The sequence below is a fragment of the Panthera pardus genome, unplaced genomic scaffold, assembly GCF_024362965.1.
Source record: "Panthera pardus isolate Hobbes unplaced genomic scaffold, ASM2436296v1 HiC_scaffold_27, whole genome shotgun sequence".
Taxonomy (NCBI): domain Eukaryota; kingdom Metazoa; phylum Chordata; class Mammalia; order Carnivora; family Felidae; genus Panthera; species Panthera pardus.
In genome coordinates this window covers 56608672-56627463 of record NW_026526843.1, presented here as the reverse complement: position 1 = coordinate 56627463, position 18792 = coordinate 56608672, and the positions used below count along the sequence as shown (strand labels likewise).

Here is an 18792-nt window from a genome sequence, read left to right as displayed (position 1 = left end):
CAAAATTACTTTGGCTATTCGGGGCCTTTTGTGGTTCCATATGAATTTTAGGATTGCTTGTTCTACTATCGAGAAGAATGCTGGTGCAATTTTGATTGGGATTGCATTGAATGTGTAGATAGTTTTGGGTAGTATTGACATTTTGACAATATTTATTCTTCCAATCCATGAGCAGGGAATGTCTTTCCATTTCTTTATATCTTCTTCAATTACCTTCATAAGCTTTCTGTAGTTTTCATCATACAGATCTTTAACATCTTGGGTTAGATTTATTCCAAGGTATTTTATGCTTCTTGGTGCAATTGTGAATGGGATCAGTTTCTTCATTTGTCTTTCTGTTGCTTCATTGTTAGTGTATAAGAATGCAACTGATTTATGCACATTGATTTTGTATCCTGCAACTTTGCTGAATTCATGTATCAGTTCTAGCAGACTTTTGGTGGAGTCTATCGGATTTTCCATGTATAGTATCATGTCATCTGCAAAAAGTGAAAGCTTGACTTCATCTTTGCCAATTTTGATGCCTTTGGTTTCCTTTTGTTGTCTGATTGCTGATGCTAGCACTTCCAACACAATGTTAAACAACAGCGGTGAGAGTGGGCATCCCTGCTGTGTTCCTGATCTCAGGGGAAAATCTCTCAGTTTTTCCCCATTGAGGATGATGTTAGCTGTGGGCTTTTCATAAATGGCTTTTATGATCTTTAAGTATGTTCCTTCTATCCCGACTTTCTCAAAGGTTTTTATTAAGAAAGGGTGCTGGGGGGCGCCTGGGTGGCTCAGTCGGTTCAGTGTCCGACTTCGGCTCAGGTCATGATCTCACGGTCTGTGAGTTCGAGCCCCGCGTCGGGCTCTGTGCTGACAGCTCAGAGCCTGGAGCCTGCTTCGGATTCTGTGTCTCCCTCTCTCTTTCCCCCTCCCCTGCTCATGCTCCGTCTCTCTCTGTCTCAAAAATAAATAAAAAAAAAATTAAAAAAAAAAAAAAGAAAGGGTGCTGGATTTTGTCAAAGGCCTTTTCTGCATCAATTGACAGGATCATATGGTTCTTCTCTTTTTTTTTTTATTAATGTGATGTATCACGTTGATTGATTTGTGAATGTTGAACCAGCCCTGCATCCCAGGAATGAATCCCACTTGATCATGGTGAATAATTCTTTTTATATGCCGTTGAATTCGATTTGCTAGTATCTTATTGAGAATTTTTGCATCCATATTCATCAGGGATATTGGCCTGTAGTTCTCTTTTTTTACTGGGTCTCTGTCTGGTTTAGGAATCAAAGTAATACTGGCTTAATAGAATGAGTCTGGAAGTTTTCCTTCCTTTTCTATTTCTTGGAATAGCTTGAGAAGGATAGGTATTATCTCTTGCTTTAAACGTCTGGTAGAACTCCCCTGGGAAGCCATCTGGTCCTGGACTCTTATTTGTTGGGAGATTTTTGATAACTGATTCAATTCCTTCGCTGGTTATGGGTCTGTTCAAGCTTTCTATTTCCTCCTGATTGAGTTTTGGAAGCATGTGGGTGTTTAGGAATTTGTCCCTTTATTCCAGGTTGTCCAGTTTGTTGGCATATAATTTTTCATAGTACTCCCTGATAATTGTTTGTATCTCTGAGGGATTGGTTGCAACTTTTGTTTGTTTAGAGTTTTTTGATTATTGATTCATTCTCCTCATTAATAATAAGTCAACTTAGATTTCCTATTTCTTCATGATTCAGTCTTGGAATATTGTGTTTCCAGTAATTTATCAATTTATTCTGGGTTGTCTAATGTGTTGCTCCAGAGCATTTATAATAATCTTATGAACCCTTGTATTTCTGTGGTATCAGTTGTAATTTCTCTTTCATTTCTGTTTTTATTTGAGCCTTCTTTTTTCTTGGTGAAACTGCCTAAGATTTGTGAACTGTGTTTATCTTTTTAAAGAAACAGCCCTTGATTTCATTCATCTTTTCTATTTCACTTTTACTATCTAATTTATTTCCACTCTAATCTTTGTTATTTCCTTTCTTCTACTAACTTTTTTTTTCTTGTTACTTTAGGTCTATAGTTAATTGTTTATTTGAGGTTTCTCTTTTTCATAGCTTGTAGTACTATGAACTTTCCTTTTAGAACCACTTTTGCTGTATCCCATAGATTTTGGTAAGTCATTTTTTTTGTTTGTTTTCATTTGTTTCTAAGAAATCTATGATGCCAGTTTATTCTTGTAATTGATTTCTAGTGTCATGCTCTTGTGGTCAGAAAAGATGCTTAATAAAATTTAAATCATCTTAAATTTATTGAGACCTGTGGCCTAATATGTGATTTGTATTGGAAAATGTTCCACGTGAGCTTGAGAAGAATGTGAATTCTGCTGATTTTGGATGAAATGTTTTGTATATGTTTTTAAAGTCCATTTGCTCTACTATATTGTTTAAGGCCCTTTATTGATTTTCTGGCTGGAAAAACTATCCATTGATGCAAATGGGCTACTAAAGTCCCCTGCTATTATTCTATTGCTATCAATGTCTCTTTTTTTCTTTCTTTTATTGAAGTAATAATTGGCATAGTGTTATATTAGTTTCACATCTACGATATAATGATTCAACAATGACATACATTACTCAGTGTTCATAAATATAAACATACTCTTGATCCCATATATTTTACCCCTCCCTTCAGTTACCTCCCCTCTGGCAATCACCATTTTGTTCTCTGAATTTAAAGGTGTGGTTTTTGATATTTTTCCATTGTTGGTTCATCTGTTTTGTTCCTTAAATTCCACATATGAGTGAAATTATATGAATTCCACATTGAGAATTATAATAGCTGTAGGTTTTTCATATATGACCTTTGTTATGTTGAGTTATGTTCCCTCTAAACCTACTCTATTGATGGTTTTTGTCATGAATGGATATTGTCCTTTGTCAAATGCTTTATCTGCATCTATTGAGAGGATCATTTGGTTATTATCCTTTCTTTTATTAATGTGGTATATCACATTGATTTATTTGTAGATATTAAACCACCCTTGCAACCCAAGAGTAAATCCCACTTAATTATGGTGAATGATTCTTTTACGTATTATTGGATTTTACTTGCTAGTATTTTATTGAGAATTTTTGCATCTGTTTAAATGGACTAAATGCTCCAATAAAAAAATATAGGGTGACAGAGTGGATAAAAAGCAATATCCATCTATGTGCTGCCAAAGGAGACTCACTTCAGAACTAAAGACACATGCACATAAAAAGTGAAAGGATGGAAAACATTTCCCATACAAATCTAAACAAGAAGAAAGGTGGTGTATCAGTACTCATATCAGAAAAAAAATAGACTTTAAAACAAAGATTATAACAAGAGACAAAGAAAGACACTGCATATGATAAAGAGAATAGTCCAACAAAAGTATATAGCAATTGTAAATATTTATGCACCAACATTAAAGCACCTAAATAAAGAAAACAGCTATTAACAGACATAGAAGAAGAAATTGGTAATAATACAATAATAAGAGGGGATTTTGACATCCCACTTACATCAATGGATAGATTATACAAACATAAAAACAAGAATGAAACACTGTCTTTGAATGACATATTGGACCAGATGGGCCTAACAGATAAATTCAGAACATCCTATCTCAAAACAGCAGAGTACACATTCTCTTCAAGTACACATGGCACATTCTCCAGGACTGACCATATATTAGGGCATAAAAAATCTTAGCAAATCATGTCACACATCTTTTCCAACCACCCTCCATTGAAAGTGGAAATCAATCACAAGAAAATCTGGAAGGAACACAACTACATGGAAGCTAAATAACATGCTACTAAACAATGAATGGATCAATCAACAAATGAAAAAAAAACACACACACGAAGACAAGTGAAAATGAGAGCACAATGGTTCAAACTCTATGGGATGCAGCAAACACTGTCCGAAGAGGAAAGATTTTTATATCTTTCATTTTGAGAGAGTATGTTTAGGAATATTCTATCACTGTCTCCTCTCTCTTGCAGAATGTGGTCTCCCCCATGGCAATGAATTTCATGATAACTTACTGAAAGTACAGAAAAAGATAACCACATTGAAAATGGAAATCTCAGGATAACATCTGTGTTCCAGGTGAAGACCTACCAATTCAGACTGGAACAAATCAGATTTCAGGAAAAATTTCTTCAAGATGATAAAACTGTTACACTACCAAATGTGTATGAATGTATTGAGAAGAGAGATATGCACCTGGGAAGGGTTTCAGAATAAATTAGTAGTAAGTACCTACAAAATTAAGCAAGCAAAAATGCAAAAAAAAACCCCAAAAAACTAACAATGAACATAAAACAAAAACAAAACAAAAAACAAAATAATGTTACACAGAAATAGTAAAATATAATATACTACATATGTTAATATGTAGTATAATAGTATACTACATAAGTCAAATATGTAAAACACTTACTTAGTTATAATAATGTTAACACTGGATAACTAACTAACTGAAATTATGAAATAACCAAACTGGGAGAATAAAAGAGAAAAAGTATGCATGTAAGTAAAAGGATCACTGAAGAGATCTTGAAAAAGATTGAGGATAAACCCTCGTATTTTAGTGGAAAATCAATCAACAATGGCTAGCATTGAAAAATCAAGAAATAGTCATATAAACAGAGAGAAGGGAGACTCTTAGGTATTTCCCAATATCTGTCTTCTCCCTCTTCCAGAATAATAAAAAAAGTTTAGTTGGGCATATGGCTTCCCAGAGTATAACTGCATTTTCAGCATCCCTTACAGTTAGGTATGACCATGGAACTAATCTTCAGCCAGTGGGTTAGAAGTGAATGTGTCTTGTGACAGTTTCTGGGAATCCTCTTTAAAAGATAGCTGGTACACACCCCTTGCCTCTTCTTTTACCCCCCTCTGTCTTGCTTCCTGGACCATAAGTGTCATAATTTTGGACCTTGTGGGCAAGAAGTACATCATAGAGATGGCAGAATTGAAGGTGGAATGTACCAGAGTCACTCAGGAGTTTATGGGGCAGAACTGCCATGCCAATTTTAAGTTGTACATCCCTGGACTTGTACATGAAATTAAAATATCTTGTCTGAATTACTATTGAGTGTTTCTGTTACAGGCAAACCTAATTCTAATTAATAAAACACATTATTCATAGGTGGAGGTAAAAAGTGCTTGATTCCAGCTATTGGAAAATAGGAGTAGGGAAAGAATAAGGAATGTTGGTTTTATAGCAAGTTTTACAGAACTCGGCTCCTTAAGCTGTGTGCATTTATAACTTCTATTTTAAAAAAAAATGATAAGAACAAAAACACATGTTCTGAAGTTCCTTATTCTTGGCATTTAGGCTTCTCATACCATTATCCCACTCCAATTCCTCTTCAATCATTTGTATTCTTGTGTTATCTTTCTTGCTAGACTCCAAACTACTTAAAAACAGGGAAAGTGTCTAATGCATTTCTATTTCTTTGTTAGTATACATAATATAGCATGCTCAGTAAATGCAGGATTTAATTTGATTTTTCATTTGGATCCAAAAAAAAAAAAAAAACCGAAAAGCAAGCATTGTGAAAATAGCAATTATTTTTTGAAATCTGTGCTCCATGGTTTCTCCCAATATTCCCTTTTTCTTCATCTATGTATGTGAAAATACTTTATTTCTTCCTTTAGAAGAAATCTGAAGTTTGCCATTTGTTCTTTAATAGCACTTCCCTCTTGATTTTCTGGGATGAATCTCCAGTGTAAGCTAAAGCCTACTCATACTTCCTTGAAAAAGCCAACTGTTAGCATCTCTTCTAAATTCCACATTTAATGATCAATGAAATCGCCCAGAGTGGGATTCTTTATACCACATAAATCAAGAAATGCTATAAATCAGGTTTTTTCCCTTAGCTAATTGTTAAACACTTACAAGCATACTACTATTACTACTATTTAAATCTTATATCCACATTTTATAAATTGAATGTAAACTACTGTACCCATGACTGATCAATATAATTTTCAATCAAAATTTCATTACATAACATGTGAGGTCTATTTCATATTACCTTATGTAATGTTTCATAATATAATGTAATGTAATGTAATGTAATCACCCAAATTCCGAATACTTTCAGCATGCCAAAAAGAAACCCTATACTCATTAACAATCATTTTTCATTCCTCCCTATCTCAATCCCCTGGCAATTACTGATACTACTTTTCATTTCTATAGATGTGCCTATTCTGGATATTTCATATAAATGGAATCATAAAATATGTGGTCTTTGGTGACTGGTTTCTTTCACTTAACATAATGTTTTCAAGAAGCATCTATTTTGTAGCACGTTTCAGTATTTCATTACTTTATATGCCTATATAATATTCCATTCTATGCTATATCACACTTTCTTTATGCATTCACTTCATGGACATTTGTTTTTTTTCCCACTTTTTGGCTATTATGAACAATGCTGCTATGGATATCCATGTATAAGTACTTTTTTTAAGTTTTTATTTAAATTCCAATTAGTTAACATACAACGTATTATTAGTTTCAGGTGTACAATTCAGTGTTTCAACACTTACATACAACACCCTGTGCTCACTGCAAGTGCACTCCTTAATCACCAACACCTATTTACTCCATCCCTCCCAATCACCTCTTCCATCGTAACCATCAATTCATTCTCTATAGTTAAGAGTCTGTTTCTTGGTTTGCCTCTCTCTCTTTTTTTCTCCTATGCTCATTTGTTTCAATAAAACAAAAAGCTTTGCACAGTGAATGAAATGATCAACAAAACTAAAAGCCAACCTACAGAATGGGAGAAGATACTAGCAAATGACATATCTGATACAGGATTATTATCCAAAATATATAAAGAACTCATAAAACTCAACACCCAAAAGATGAATAATCCAATTAAGAAATGAACAGAAGACAAGAATAGACATTTTTCCAAAGAAGACATACAGATGGCCAACAGATATATGAAAAGATGCTCACCATCACTGATCATCAGAGAAATACAAATTGAAACTACAATGAGGTATCACCTCACACCTGTCAAAATGGCTAAAATTAACAACACAAGAAACAACAAGTGTTGGTGAAGATGTGAAGAAAGGGAAACCCTCTTGCACTGTCTGTGGAATGTGAATTGGTGCAGCCACTGTGGAAAACTGTATGGAGTTTCCTCAAAAAATTAAAAATAGAACTACCTTACAATCCAGGAATTGCACAACAAGGTATTTACCCATAGAATAAAAAATACTAACTTGAAGGGATACATGCACCTCAATGTTTATAGCAGCACTATGTATAATAGCCAAATTATGGAAACAGACCAAATGTCCATTGACTGCTGAATGGATAAAGAAAAAGTGGTACATATATACAATGGAATATCACCCAGCCATAAAAAAAAGAATGCAATGTGACCATTTGGAAGAATGTGAATGGATCTGGAAAGTATTATGCTAAGTGAAATAAGTCAGTCAGAGAGCAAGAAATACCATAATATTTCATTCATATTTGGAATTTAAGAAAAAAAAAACAAATGAGCATGTATAAGTTTTTGAGTATACACACATTTCATTTCTTTTGGGTACATACCTAAGAGTGAAATTGATGGGTCATATGATAACTCTATGTTAAAAATTTAAGAACTATTTTTCAACGTGGCTAAAACATTTTACATTTACAACAAAAGTGTACAATGGTTCCCATTTATCCACATCCCAGTCAACACTTGTTATTATCTGTCTTTTTTATTATAGTCATATGGGCTATTAAGTGGTATCTCATTGTGGTTTTGATTTCCACAATGACAAATGATGTTGAACATCTTTTTGTGTGTTTATTGGCCAGTTGCATATCTTCTTTGGATAAAGTATATTTAAATTCTTTGCCCATTTTCAATTGCATTATTTGCCTTTTTATTATTAATATTTAAGAATTCTTTACATACTCTGAATATAAGCTCCTTATCAGATATGTACTTTGAAAATATTTTGCCCCATTCTGTGGATAATCTTTTTCACTTTATTGATGTTCTTGTTTTCAGCACCTCATGCAATTTTTATAGAGCTTTATTTTATGACAATCTTCAATCACAGCATGAAAATTATTGAAAATGTCTTACCCGAACTATTTCACAGTCAACATTTAATTCAGTTGCAACTGCTTCAATTTTCTCTCTACACACAGAACCAAGGCTGGTCATGCCATTGTCCCAGTACTTCTTAAGGGTGGCTAAGTCTCGGTCACTGAACTGAGTGCGGTCTTGTAGCTGTAAGACAGATTTAAAATAATTAGAATAAAAGGAAAGAATATTATAGACAGGGTCATCTGGGTGAATTATGCTAGGCTACTTTCAACACATAACTAACTAAATTAATTTCACAGTTCTTAATATGTGTTTCCCCATTCTGAAATGGGCCTCTCCATGATATTTCCATAACATGAAAGTGTGTTAGAATAAAACAAGTAAAAAAAATTAACTGTTAGCAATTAAGTAGTATTTTTAAGTTGTTTTTAGTTTTTATTTTTACCATTTTTTTAAAGTAGACTTCATACCCATTGTGGGGCTTTAACTCACAACCCTGAGATCAAGAGTTGCATGCTCTACCAACTGAGCCAGCAAGGTGCCCCAGCAAATAAGCAGTATTGATTTTAAATGATTATAATCACATAAATAATACATTTTATTGTCATTGTAGAAAATAAGGATAAATTTTTTAAGAAAGAATTTAAATTACCCACAATTCTGTAAATAGCACTTGTTATTATAATGTCTATTTTTTTTTCATTTTTCTATGATACACATATTCATATTCGCACTAAATATATTTAAAAAAATAATGGTTAGGGAGCCTGGGTGGCTCAGTCGGTTGAGTGTCCGACTTCAGCTCAGGTCATGATCTCACGGTTTGTGAGTTTGAGCCCCACATCGGGCTCCATACTGACTGCCTGGAGCCTGGAGCCTGCTTCGGATTCTGTGTCTCCTTCTTTCTGCCCCTCCCCTGCTTGCACTGTGTGTGTGTCTCTCTCTCTTTCAAAAATAAATAAACATTAAAAATATTTTAAAAAATAACAGTCAAGATCACATCACTGTGGTGTCTTTTGAGAATTTAATCTAGATTGGCCATGTGTAGATCTTGTATTAATGTTATAATAAATTAAAAGTGTAAATAAGAAAGTCTTAAGAAGATAAGGTAGCTTTTAATAATCATATTTATGACTTCAGAAAGTTTCATAATAACCCTATCCTTTTTGTTCTTAGATTTTTTTTATTCCAATAAACTATAGACCTTGTATGTTATTTTAATTCAATGAATCCTAGAGGCAACTGTAGGAAGTAAATTAGAAGCATGATGGAATAATGACTTTCATTTTATTGATAAGGAGTCAGGAAAAGCAGGGTCAAAGGACACATTTAACAAGGAACAAAATGTCCATCGCAGAGCTAGAAATAGAAATCTGATTTTTTTTTCTAGTAGCTTCATCCTTATGAGGTCTCCAATTAGCTAAGGAGGTGGTAAAAAAAAATCTAAAAATAGCTTTTAATTAAAAATATATATCCTGCAAAGCCCTTGTATGTGTATGCATGCTTTTGTGATGAGAGAACAAGAATGAGAGAGCAAGAGAGTGAGAGAGAAAGCCTGTGATAGTGACTTGAGGAGAAATGCTGCAAATCATGGAAGGAGGTATGAGGTTCTGTTGCTTCCTTCTGCTTAAAAAGATATGGTCTGGTCTCACAGAGGCTACACCTCAAATCCTTTGTAGAAGTACACTGATTTCAATATTCCCTTTCTTTCTTTTTTTTTTTTAATTTATTTTTTTAAATTTATTTTTGAGACACAGAGAGACAGAGCATGAGCAGGGGAGGGGCAGAGAGAGAGGGAGATGCAGAATCTGAAACAGGCTCCAGGCTCTGAGCTGTCAGCACAGAGCCCGATGCGGGGCTCGAACTCACGGACTGTGAGATCATGACCTGAGCTGAAGTCGGACGCTTAACGGAGTCACCCAGGTGCCCCTCAACATTCCCTTTCTTAATGAAATTTAAAATAGATCCCTCTCCTGAATTGGATTTGAATAACAATATAATGTATACAACATATAAAGCATGACTTAAATGAAAGTTATCATAGCTAAAACTGGTAAAATACTAAAAAACAAGTGCAAGTTTAAAACAAGTGTTTTAAAGCTACAACCCTTTGAACAAGAATTTTCCTTTTTAATTTTTTAATGTTTACTTTTTTTATTTTTTAGAGAGAGAGAGTGACAAAATGTGAGCAGGGGAGAGACAGAGAGAGAGGGAGACGCAGCATTCGAAGCAGGCTCCAGGCTCTGAACTGTCAGCACAGAGCCATTTCCAGGGACAAACCCACGAACCGTGAGATCATGACGTGAGCCAAAGTTGGTGGCTTAACCAACTGAGCCACCCAGGCGGCCCTCAGAAAGAATTTTAAACATCAGGAGGGAAAGCAATATATGAACTTGTGGTTTACTACCAAAATAGTGAAGTTAGATTGTATAATTAATGTGTCTATTCATAGGCAATATAGTACAGTTGTTCTGTGCGTATGTTGATCATTCAACACAGATAAATGATAAATTTGTTTTTCCTCTACTTAAAGAGCCTTGATGAGTAACATTTATTGTAAGTACTAGTACTAAATTACATGTTCCTAAGGAACAAATCAAAATATACCATACAAGAGTTTTTAATCAAGTGGAATAAGCTTCAAGTATTTACAACATAAAAAGCTCATTAGGTTCCCATTGTATATTGATCGTACCATAGTTTTGTAGCTAAAATAAAACAGAAAGCAAAATAAATGGGAGTAGGGTTCTAGGTAGATTCAAATAATCCACCATAACAGCCAGCATAAGGGTTTTTATATATTTCCATTGCATCAAGTTCTCCAGTGCAAGCCAGGCTACATTACTGTCAGAATGTAAGGAATAATGAACAGAACGCTGAACACACTCATCCAATGAATTTGTAATTCATTTAGAGGACATCTGAAGCTGATTCATCCCTTAAATTGAACTAAATAAAACCTGACTTGATTTGTTAGAAATGTGCTGGGGTCCCAACATTAGCAATGTTGAAGGCAAGCTATTATGATAATGCCTATTAAGTAGAAACTTATGGGGGAAGAACAGTTAAAGTTCTTAAAAATATCTTATCCAAGAAAATAATAAGGTTATAAAAATAATTTATCATTAAAACTGTAAATATTGATTTAGAGAAGAATAAAAAGGTGGACACAAAGGATAAGTTACATTCTGCCCTCAAGTTAAAATCAGTTTTGTTTTTTGACAGGGCTCTAAGCCACTTTCACTTTAGAAAGAAACCTACAGCCAAAACCACTGGCTCAAGTGAGAGAGACATATTAAACAATTCTCTTGTTGATTTTGTGAAAAGAATAACATTCCAGTAACCCTGAAACTAGGGTGAAAGCTGAGGTTTGGCCCAAGTGACCAGGTAATTGTGTTGATTGTACATGGATTATATTGCAACACAATATTCAGAAACCTTCTGGTCTCTTCACAAACTTCATAACATTTGTAGGAAATTAGTTCTTTGCTTTTCTTTTAAAAATAAAATTAGATGACAAAACTCTGATGTTGGGGAGTACAGTGTCCTGTTTTATGTATGGATCTTACTTAAATGTAGAGGTAAACTATTTATATTCAGAGGAAGCCCCTTTAAAATGAGAACTATTAAAAAATTTTAATACAATTAACACTCCTTCAGCTTACTGCTTCAGTGTTCCATATGCTGTGCACCATTCTGCCCTATTTCAATCATCAGTCCAGACACTAGCCTGTAGTGTTGAGACTTCAAACTTGTTTTGTGAAATTCTATTCATCTTTCTACTTAAAAATCAGCTCATTAGTAGCAGAGATCATACTTTTTTAGTTTTATTTTCATTGTAAAAATGAATAATACACTTGATAAGAAAAACAGCCAAACTACGAGCTATAGTCTCTTTCCCTTCCTTATTTACAAATTCCTAATCTAAACATCAAGGCAACTTCTGTCAGTAGTTTCCAGAAAATTTCCAAAACAAAAATGCATATACACTTACAAAAAAAGTGATGATACTATAAAATTAAATTCTATTACTTACGTATATCTTGGAGCTATTTCTATACCATCACATTCAGATACACTACCTCAATATTTTTTTTCAATATATAAAATTTATTGTCAAATTGGTTTCCATACAACACCCAGTGCTCATCCCAAAAGGTGCCCTCCTCAATACCCATCACCAATCCTCTCCTCCCTCCCACCCCCATCAACCCTCAGTTTGTTCTCAGTTTTTAAGAGTCTCTTATGCTTTGGCTCTCTCCCACTCTAACCTCTTTTTTTTTCTTCCCCCCCCCTCCAATGGGTTTCTGTTAAGTTTCTCAGGATCCACATAAGAGTGAAAACATATGGTATCTGTCTTTCTCTGTATGGCTTATTTCACTTAGCATCACACTCTCCAGTTCCATCCACGTTGCTACAAAGGGCCATATTTCATTCTGTCTCATTGCCACATAGTACTCCATTGTGTATATAAACCACAATTTCTTTATCCATTCATCAGTTGATGGACAGTTAGGCCTTTTCCATAATTTGGCTATTGTTGAGAGTGCTGCTATAAACATTGGGGTACAAGTGCCCCTATGCATCAGTACTCTTGTATCCCTTGGGTAAATTCCTAGCAGTGCTATTGCTGGGTCATAGGGTAGGTCTATTTTTAATTTTTTGAGGAACCTCCACACTGTTTTCCAGAGTGGCTGCACCAGTTTGCATTCCCACCAACAGTTCAAGAGGGTTCCCGTTTCTCCACATCCTCGCCAGCATCTATAGTCTCCTGATTTGTTCATTTTGGCCACTCTGACTGGTGTGAACTACCTCAATCTTTTTAACTGCTAAATTGTGTTCCATGGACCACATAAAAATATAAAGCTTCTGCACAGCAAAGAAAACAAGCAACAATAATAAGATAATCTACTTAATGGGCAAAGATATTTGCAAATGACATATCCAATAACGGCTTAGTATCCAGAATATATAAAGAACTTATACAACTCAACACCAAAAAACTCCCAAATAATCCAGTTTAAAAATGGGCAGAGGACAGGAACACACATTTCTCCAAAGAAGTCATAGAGATGACTAACAGACACACGAAAAGATGCTCAACATCACTCATCAGCAGGGAAATGCAAATCAAAACCACAATGAGATATCATCTCATACCTCTCAAAATGGCTAAAATCAAAAACACAAAAAACAAGTATTGATGAGGATGTGGAAAAAAGGAACCCTCATGCACTCTTGGTGGGAATACAAATTGTTACAGTCACTGTGGAAAACAATATGGAGGCTTTTCAAAAAATTAAAAATAAAATTATTGTATGATTTAGTAATTCTATTACTGAGTATTTAACCAAAGAATATTGAAACACTAATCCAAAAAGATATATGCACCCCTATTTTAATTGCAGCATTATTTACAATGGTCAAATTATGGACTAATCCTAGTGTCCATTGATAGATGAATGGATAAAGAAGATGTATATATAATGATAAATGGATAAAGAAGATAAGGTGTATATACATATATATGCAATAGACACTACATGATTTAGAAATATCTAATTGTGAAAGTTTAGGTGTTTTTCAGGTTATTGCTATTAAAAACAACACTTAAATGGATATCCTTATATATAAATCTTGATTTTTATTTGCAATTATACATTATGCAATTATACAATTTGCAATTATACAATTATACATTATTTGCAACTATACATATTTTTTTTTGTTTTGATCACCTCCACTTCTCATTGGTGATGAAGGGATTCTTGCCCTAGAGTTTTGGGGATAGCCAACAAAAGCCTCTCAACACTAAACAGATAAAATCAACAGTAGTGTATTAGTCAGGTATACTCATAGCTTGGAAAAGAACACCACATGCTACAAAGGGACACATGGGGATTCTCTCTGGGAATAGAGTGAACAAACAGAGGCTGTAGTGTAATCCCTGAGAGTGGTGAAACCCCCATTTCCCATAGGAGGATTGGATTTCCCTCAGGAGAATTTCCCACAGGAGGAGGATGTGCTTGGCCTGTTTGAACAGAAACCCACAATTCAGGGATAAGCAGGCACTGCACTTGGTCCCTGTGATGAGTTATTTGAATATGGTACTTTGTCTACAGGTACAGGATGACAAGGGGAACTTGTGGTTGGCCATTTGAGACTCTCCTTGCTTTCCCCAGATGTCAAAACACATAATATGAGGCCTTAATATTAGGTCTTTTAATTTTTTTTTTAAATTTGAGTATATTTGAAACATAATGTTATGTTAGTTTCAGGTGTACAACATAGTGATTTGACTTCTCTATACATTATGTTATGCTCACTACAAGTGTAGCTATCACTCATCATTATATAATGCTATTACATTCTCACTGACTACATTTCCTATGCTGTGCTTTTTATTCCCATGACTTACTCATTCCATAACTGGAAGTCTGTACCTCCTACTCCCCTTCATCAATTGTGTCCATCCCTGTGGCAAATCAAATAGCTATGCCCTGGGTTAGGAGATTATAGGGAATGCATTGGAAAGGAGAACATTGCTTTCTGGCCTTGCTGAAAACAGTGGGCTGCACTTCCCTTATTTAGTTAATGTATATCTAGGGGTTGGGTTGTTCCTGTGCTCAGGAATTCCTTAGATCATGTTATCTATGGAATAGCTCATCTTGTTTTCCACCCTGTTTTCTGCATATGCTCTTTTGTAGTCTTGACAACACCTTAACTTGTTTTTCTGTACACTTTCTATACTTTCTTATTGGCACTTAGCCCCCTGATGTATTGCACAATGTTTCCCTACATGTATTCTTAAATACAGGAGCTTGAGATCAGCTTGGGAGACTTCCCTTAGCCTCCCTCTTTTCTCTCTTGACTTGCATGAAGCCTTGAGTAATCTTTTCTGCCAACTTAGGCTTTTCTGGACAAAACCGAAAGCAGAACTCACCCATCCCCAATCCCTCTTCCTCCGGCCTCTATAAATATGCCACAAATTGGGATTAGTGGGCCAAAGAATATGTGCATTTAAGTTTTTATAAACATAGCCAAATTGCCCTTGTTTAAGGACCTAGAGGGTATTATGCCAAATGAAATAAGTCAGACTGGGAAAGACCAATGCCATATGATTTCACTATGTAAAAATCTAAAAACCAAAACAAATGAATAAACAAACCAAAAGCAGAATCAGTTCTCTCTTTGTCTCTCTCTCTGCCCCTCCCCCACTCATGCACACACGCACACACACACACACACACACACACACACACAGGCACACACACACACCCACAGAGTCTCTCTCTCTCAAAATAAATAAAAATAAATAAGCTTAAAAGATAAAGGATCATACTTTTATTTCTTCTTTCTTATTATTTTTTTAAATCCATACACCTCTGTGCTAAACATGTCAGATGTCTTTTTGGACATAATTACATTTGTAATCACATTGAACACATTATCTATGATTAGCAATTCACTGTCCTTTCATTTTTTAAATTTTTTTTCTAACTATGAAATTTATTGTCAAATTGGTTTCCATACAACACCCAGTGCTCATCCCAAAAGGTGCCCTCCTCAATACCCATCACCCACCTTCCCCTCCCTCCCACCCCCCATCAGCCCTCAGTTTGTTCTCAGTTTTTAAGAGTCTCTTATGCTTTGGCTCTCTCCCACTCTAACCTCTTTTTTTTTCTCCCCCCCCCCAATGGGTTTCTGTTAAGTTTCTCAGGATCCACATAAGAGTGAAAACATATGGTATCTGTCTTTCTCTGTATGGCTTATTTCACTTAGCATCACACTCTCCAGTTCCATCCACGTTGCTACAAAGAGCCATATTTCATTCTTTCTCATTGCCACGTAGTACTCCATTGTGTATATAAACCACAATTTTTTTTTTGATATATGAAGTTTATCCAGGCTCAAGAAACACAGAGAGTTCCAAACAAGATAAACCCAAGGAGATGCACGTCATAATATATAATAATGAAATGTCAAAGATTAAAGATATAGAGGGGCCCCTGGGTGGCTCAGTTGGTTAAGAATCCAACTTTGGCTCAGGTCATGATCTTGTGGTCCATGAGTTTGAGCCCTGCGTCAGACTCTGTGCTGACAGCTCAGAGCCTGAAGCCTGTTTCAGATTCTGTGTCTCCCTCTCTCTGACCCTCCCCCATTCATGCTCTGTCTCTCTCTGTCTCAAAAATAAATAAACGTTAAAAAAAGTTTAAAAAAGATTATTATTTTGATAAAGTTCCAATGGTTTATTTTTGCTGTTGTTTCCCTTGCCTCAGGACACATACGTAGTAAGAAGTTGCTACAGCCAATGCCGAAGAGGTTACTGCCTGTGTTCTCCTCTAGGATTTCAATAGTTCCCTATCTCATATTTAGGTCTTTTATCCATTTTGAAATTTTTGTGTGTGGAAGGTGTAATAAAGTTTATGATTTTCATTCTTTTGCATGTTATTATCCAGTTTTTCCAACATCATTTGTTGAAGAGACTATCTTTTTTCCATTGGATATTCTTTCCTGCTTTATCGAAGATTAGTTTATCATATAGCTGTGGTTCATTTCTGAGTTTTCCATTCTATTCTATTAATCTATGTGTCTGCTTTTTTGCCAGTACCATGTCTGTCTTGATCACTACAACTTTGTAATATAACTTGAAATCTGGAATTATGATGCCTTCAGCTTTGCTTTCCTTTTTCAAGATTGCTTTGGCTATTCAGGACCATTCGTGGTCCCATAAAAATTTTAGGATTGTTTGTTCGACATCTGTACAAAATGCTGGTGTATTTTATAGGGATTGTATAAAATAAGTACTTTGCTTTGGGGAGTATAGTCATTTTAACGATGTTTTTCTTCCAATCCATGAGCATGGAATGTTTTTCCATTTCATTGTGTCCTCTTCAATTTCAATTTATTTCATCAGTGTTTTATAGTTTTCAGTTTATATATATTTTACCTCTTTGTTTAGGTTTATTCCTAGATATGATTTTTGATTGTAAGGTGTTGTATGGGGTTGATTCCTTAATTTTTCTTTCTGTTGTTTCATTATTATTGTCTAGAAATGCAACAGATTTCTGTACATTGATTTTGTATCCTGTGATTTTGATGAAATCATGTATCAGTTCTGGCAACTTTGAGGAAGAGTCTTTTGGGATTTCTATATAGGGTATCATGTCATTTGCAAATATGAAAAATATCTACATCCTTGTTAATTTGGATGCCTTTTATTTTTGATTGGTGAGGCTAATACTTCCAGTACTATGCTAAATAACAGTGGTGAGAGTGGACATTCCTGTCTCATTCCTGACTGTAGGGGAAAAGCTCTCAATTTTTCCCAATTGAAGGTGATATTAGCTGTGTTTTTTTTTGCATATGACTTTTATGATGTTGAGATATGTTCCCTCTGTCCCTATTTTGTTCATTGATTTCATAAGGAATGGATGTTGTACTTTGTCTAATGTTTTTTCTGCATCTATTGAAGAGATCATATGGTTTTTATCCTTTCTTTTCTTAATGTGGTGTGTCATGTTGATTGATTTGTGAATACTGAAACACCCTTGCAGCCCAGGAATAAATTTTGCTTGATCTCGCTGAATCATTCTTTTACTGTACTGTTGAATTCAAATTGCTAGTATTTTCTTGAGAATATCTGCATCTATGTTCATAAGGAATATTGGCCTGTAGTTCTCTTTTTTAGTGGAATCTTTATCTGGTTTTGGAATTAGAGTAATGCTGGTCTCATATAATAAATTTGGAAGTTTCCTTCAATTTATCTTTTTTGGAATACTTTGAAAAGAATAGGTATTAACTGTTCTTTAAATGTTTGATAGAATTCCCCTGTGAAGCCATCTGGCCCTGGACTTTTGTTTGTTGGGAATTTTTTTAAGTTTTTTTTTTAATGCTTATTTATTTTTTTAGAGACAGAGAGAGAAAGAACAGGAGCAGGGGAGGGGCAGAGAGGGAGACACAGAATCCGACACAGGCTCCAGACTCTGAGCTGTCAGCACAGAGCCCGACACAGGGATCTAGCTCAAGAAAAGCGAGATCATGACCTGAGCTGAAGTCAGACACTTAACCAACTGAGCCACCCAGGCACTCCACGTTGGGAGGTTTTTGATTAGTGATTTAACTTCTTTGTTGGTAATTGGTCTGTTCAAGTTTTCTATCTCTTTCCATTTCAATTTTGTTAGATTATATGATTCTAGGAATTGATACATTTCTTCCATATTGTCTAATTTGTTGGCATATAATTTTTCATTATATTCTCTTATAATTGTTTGAATTTTGGTCATGTTGATTGTCATTTCTCCCCTCTCATTTGTGATTTTATTTGGTTCCTTTTCCTTTTCTTTTTGATAAATTTGGCTAGGGGGTTATCAATGTCATTAATTTTTTCAAAGAGCCAGCCTGGTTTCATTGATCTGTTCTGCTATTTTTTATGTTTTTATTTTTTAGTGTATCATTTATTTATGCTTTAATTCATATAATTTCCCTGCTTCTGTTGGCTTTAAGGTTTGCTCATTGTTCTTTTTCTACCTCCTTTAGGTGTAAGGTTAGATTTTGTATTTGAGGTTTTTCTTGCTTCTTGAAGTAGGCCTGTAGTCATATATATTTCCTACTTATGACAGTTTTCACTGCATCCCAAAGATTTTGGACTGTCCTGTTTTTATTTTCATTTGTTTCCATGTATTTTTTTTATTTCTCCTTTGATTTCCTGGCT

The 18792-nt window shown here is 34.7% G+C and overlaps 1 protein-coding gene across 3 annotated transcripts in view; it reads right to left on the bottom strand.

Moving 5' to 3' along the window:
* Positions 1-18792, bottom strand: part of HDX (highly divergent homeobox) — a 170044-nt gene that overhangs the window by 55310 nt on the left and 95942 nt on the right. For all 3 annotated transcript variants that reach the window (XM_019429493.2, XM_019429492.2, XM_053891449.1), the window contains exon 5: positions 8115-8261. In XM_019429493.2, coding sequence (XP_019285038.1) covers positions 8115-8261 — 147 coding nt within the window. The remainder of the gene's footprint in view (positions 1-8114; positions 8262-18792) is intronic.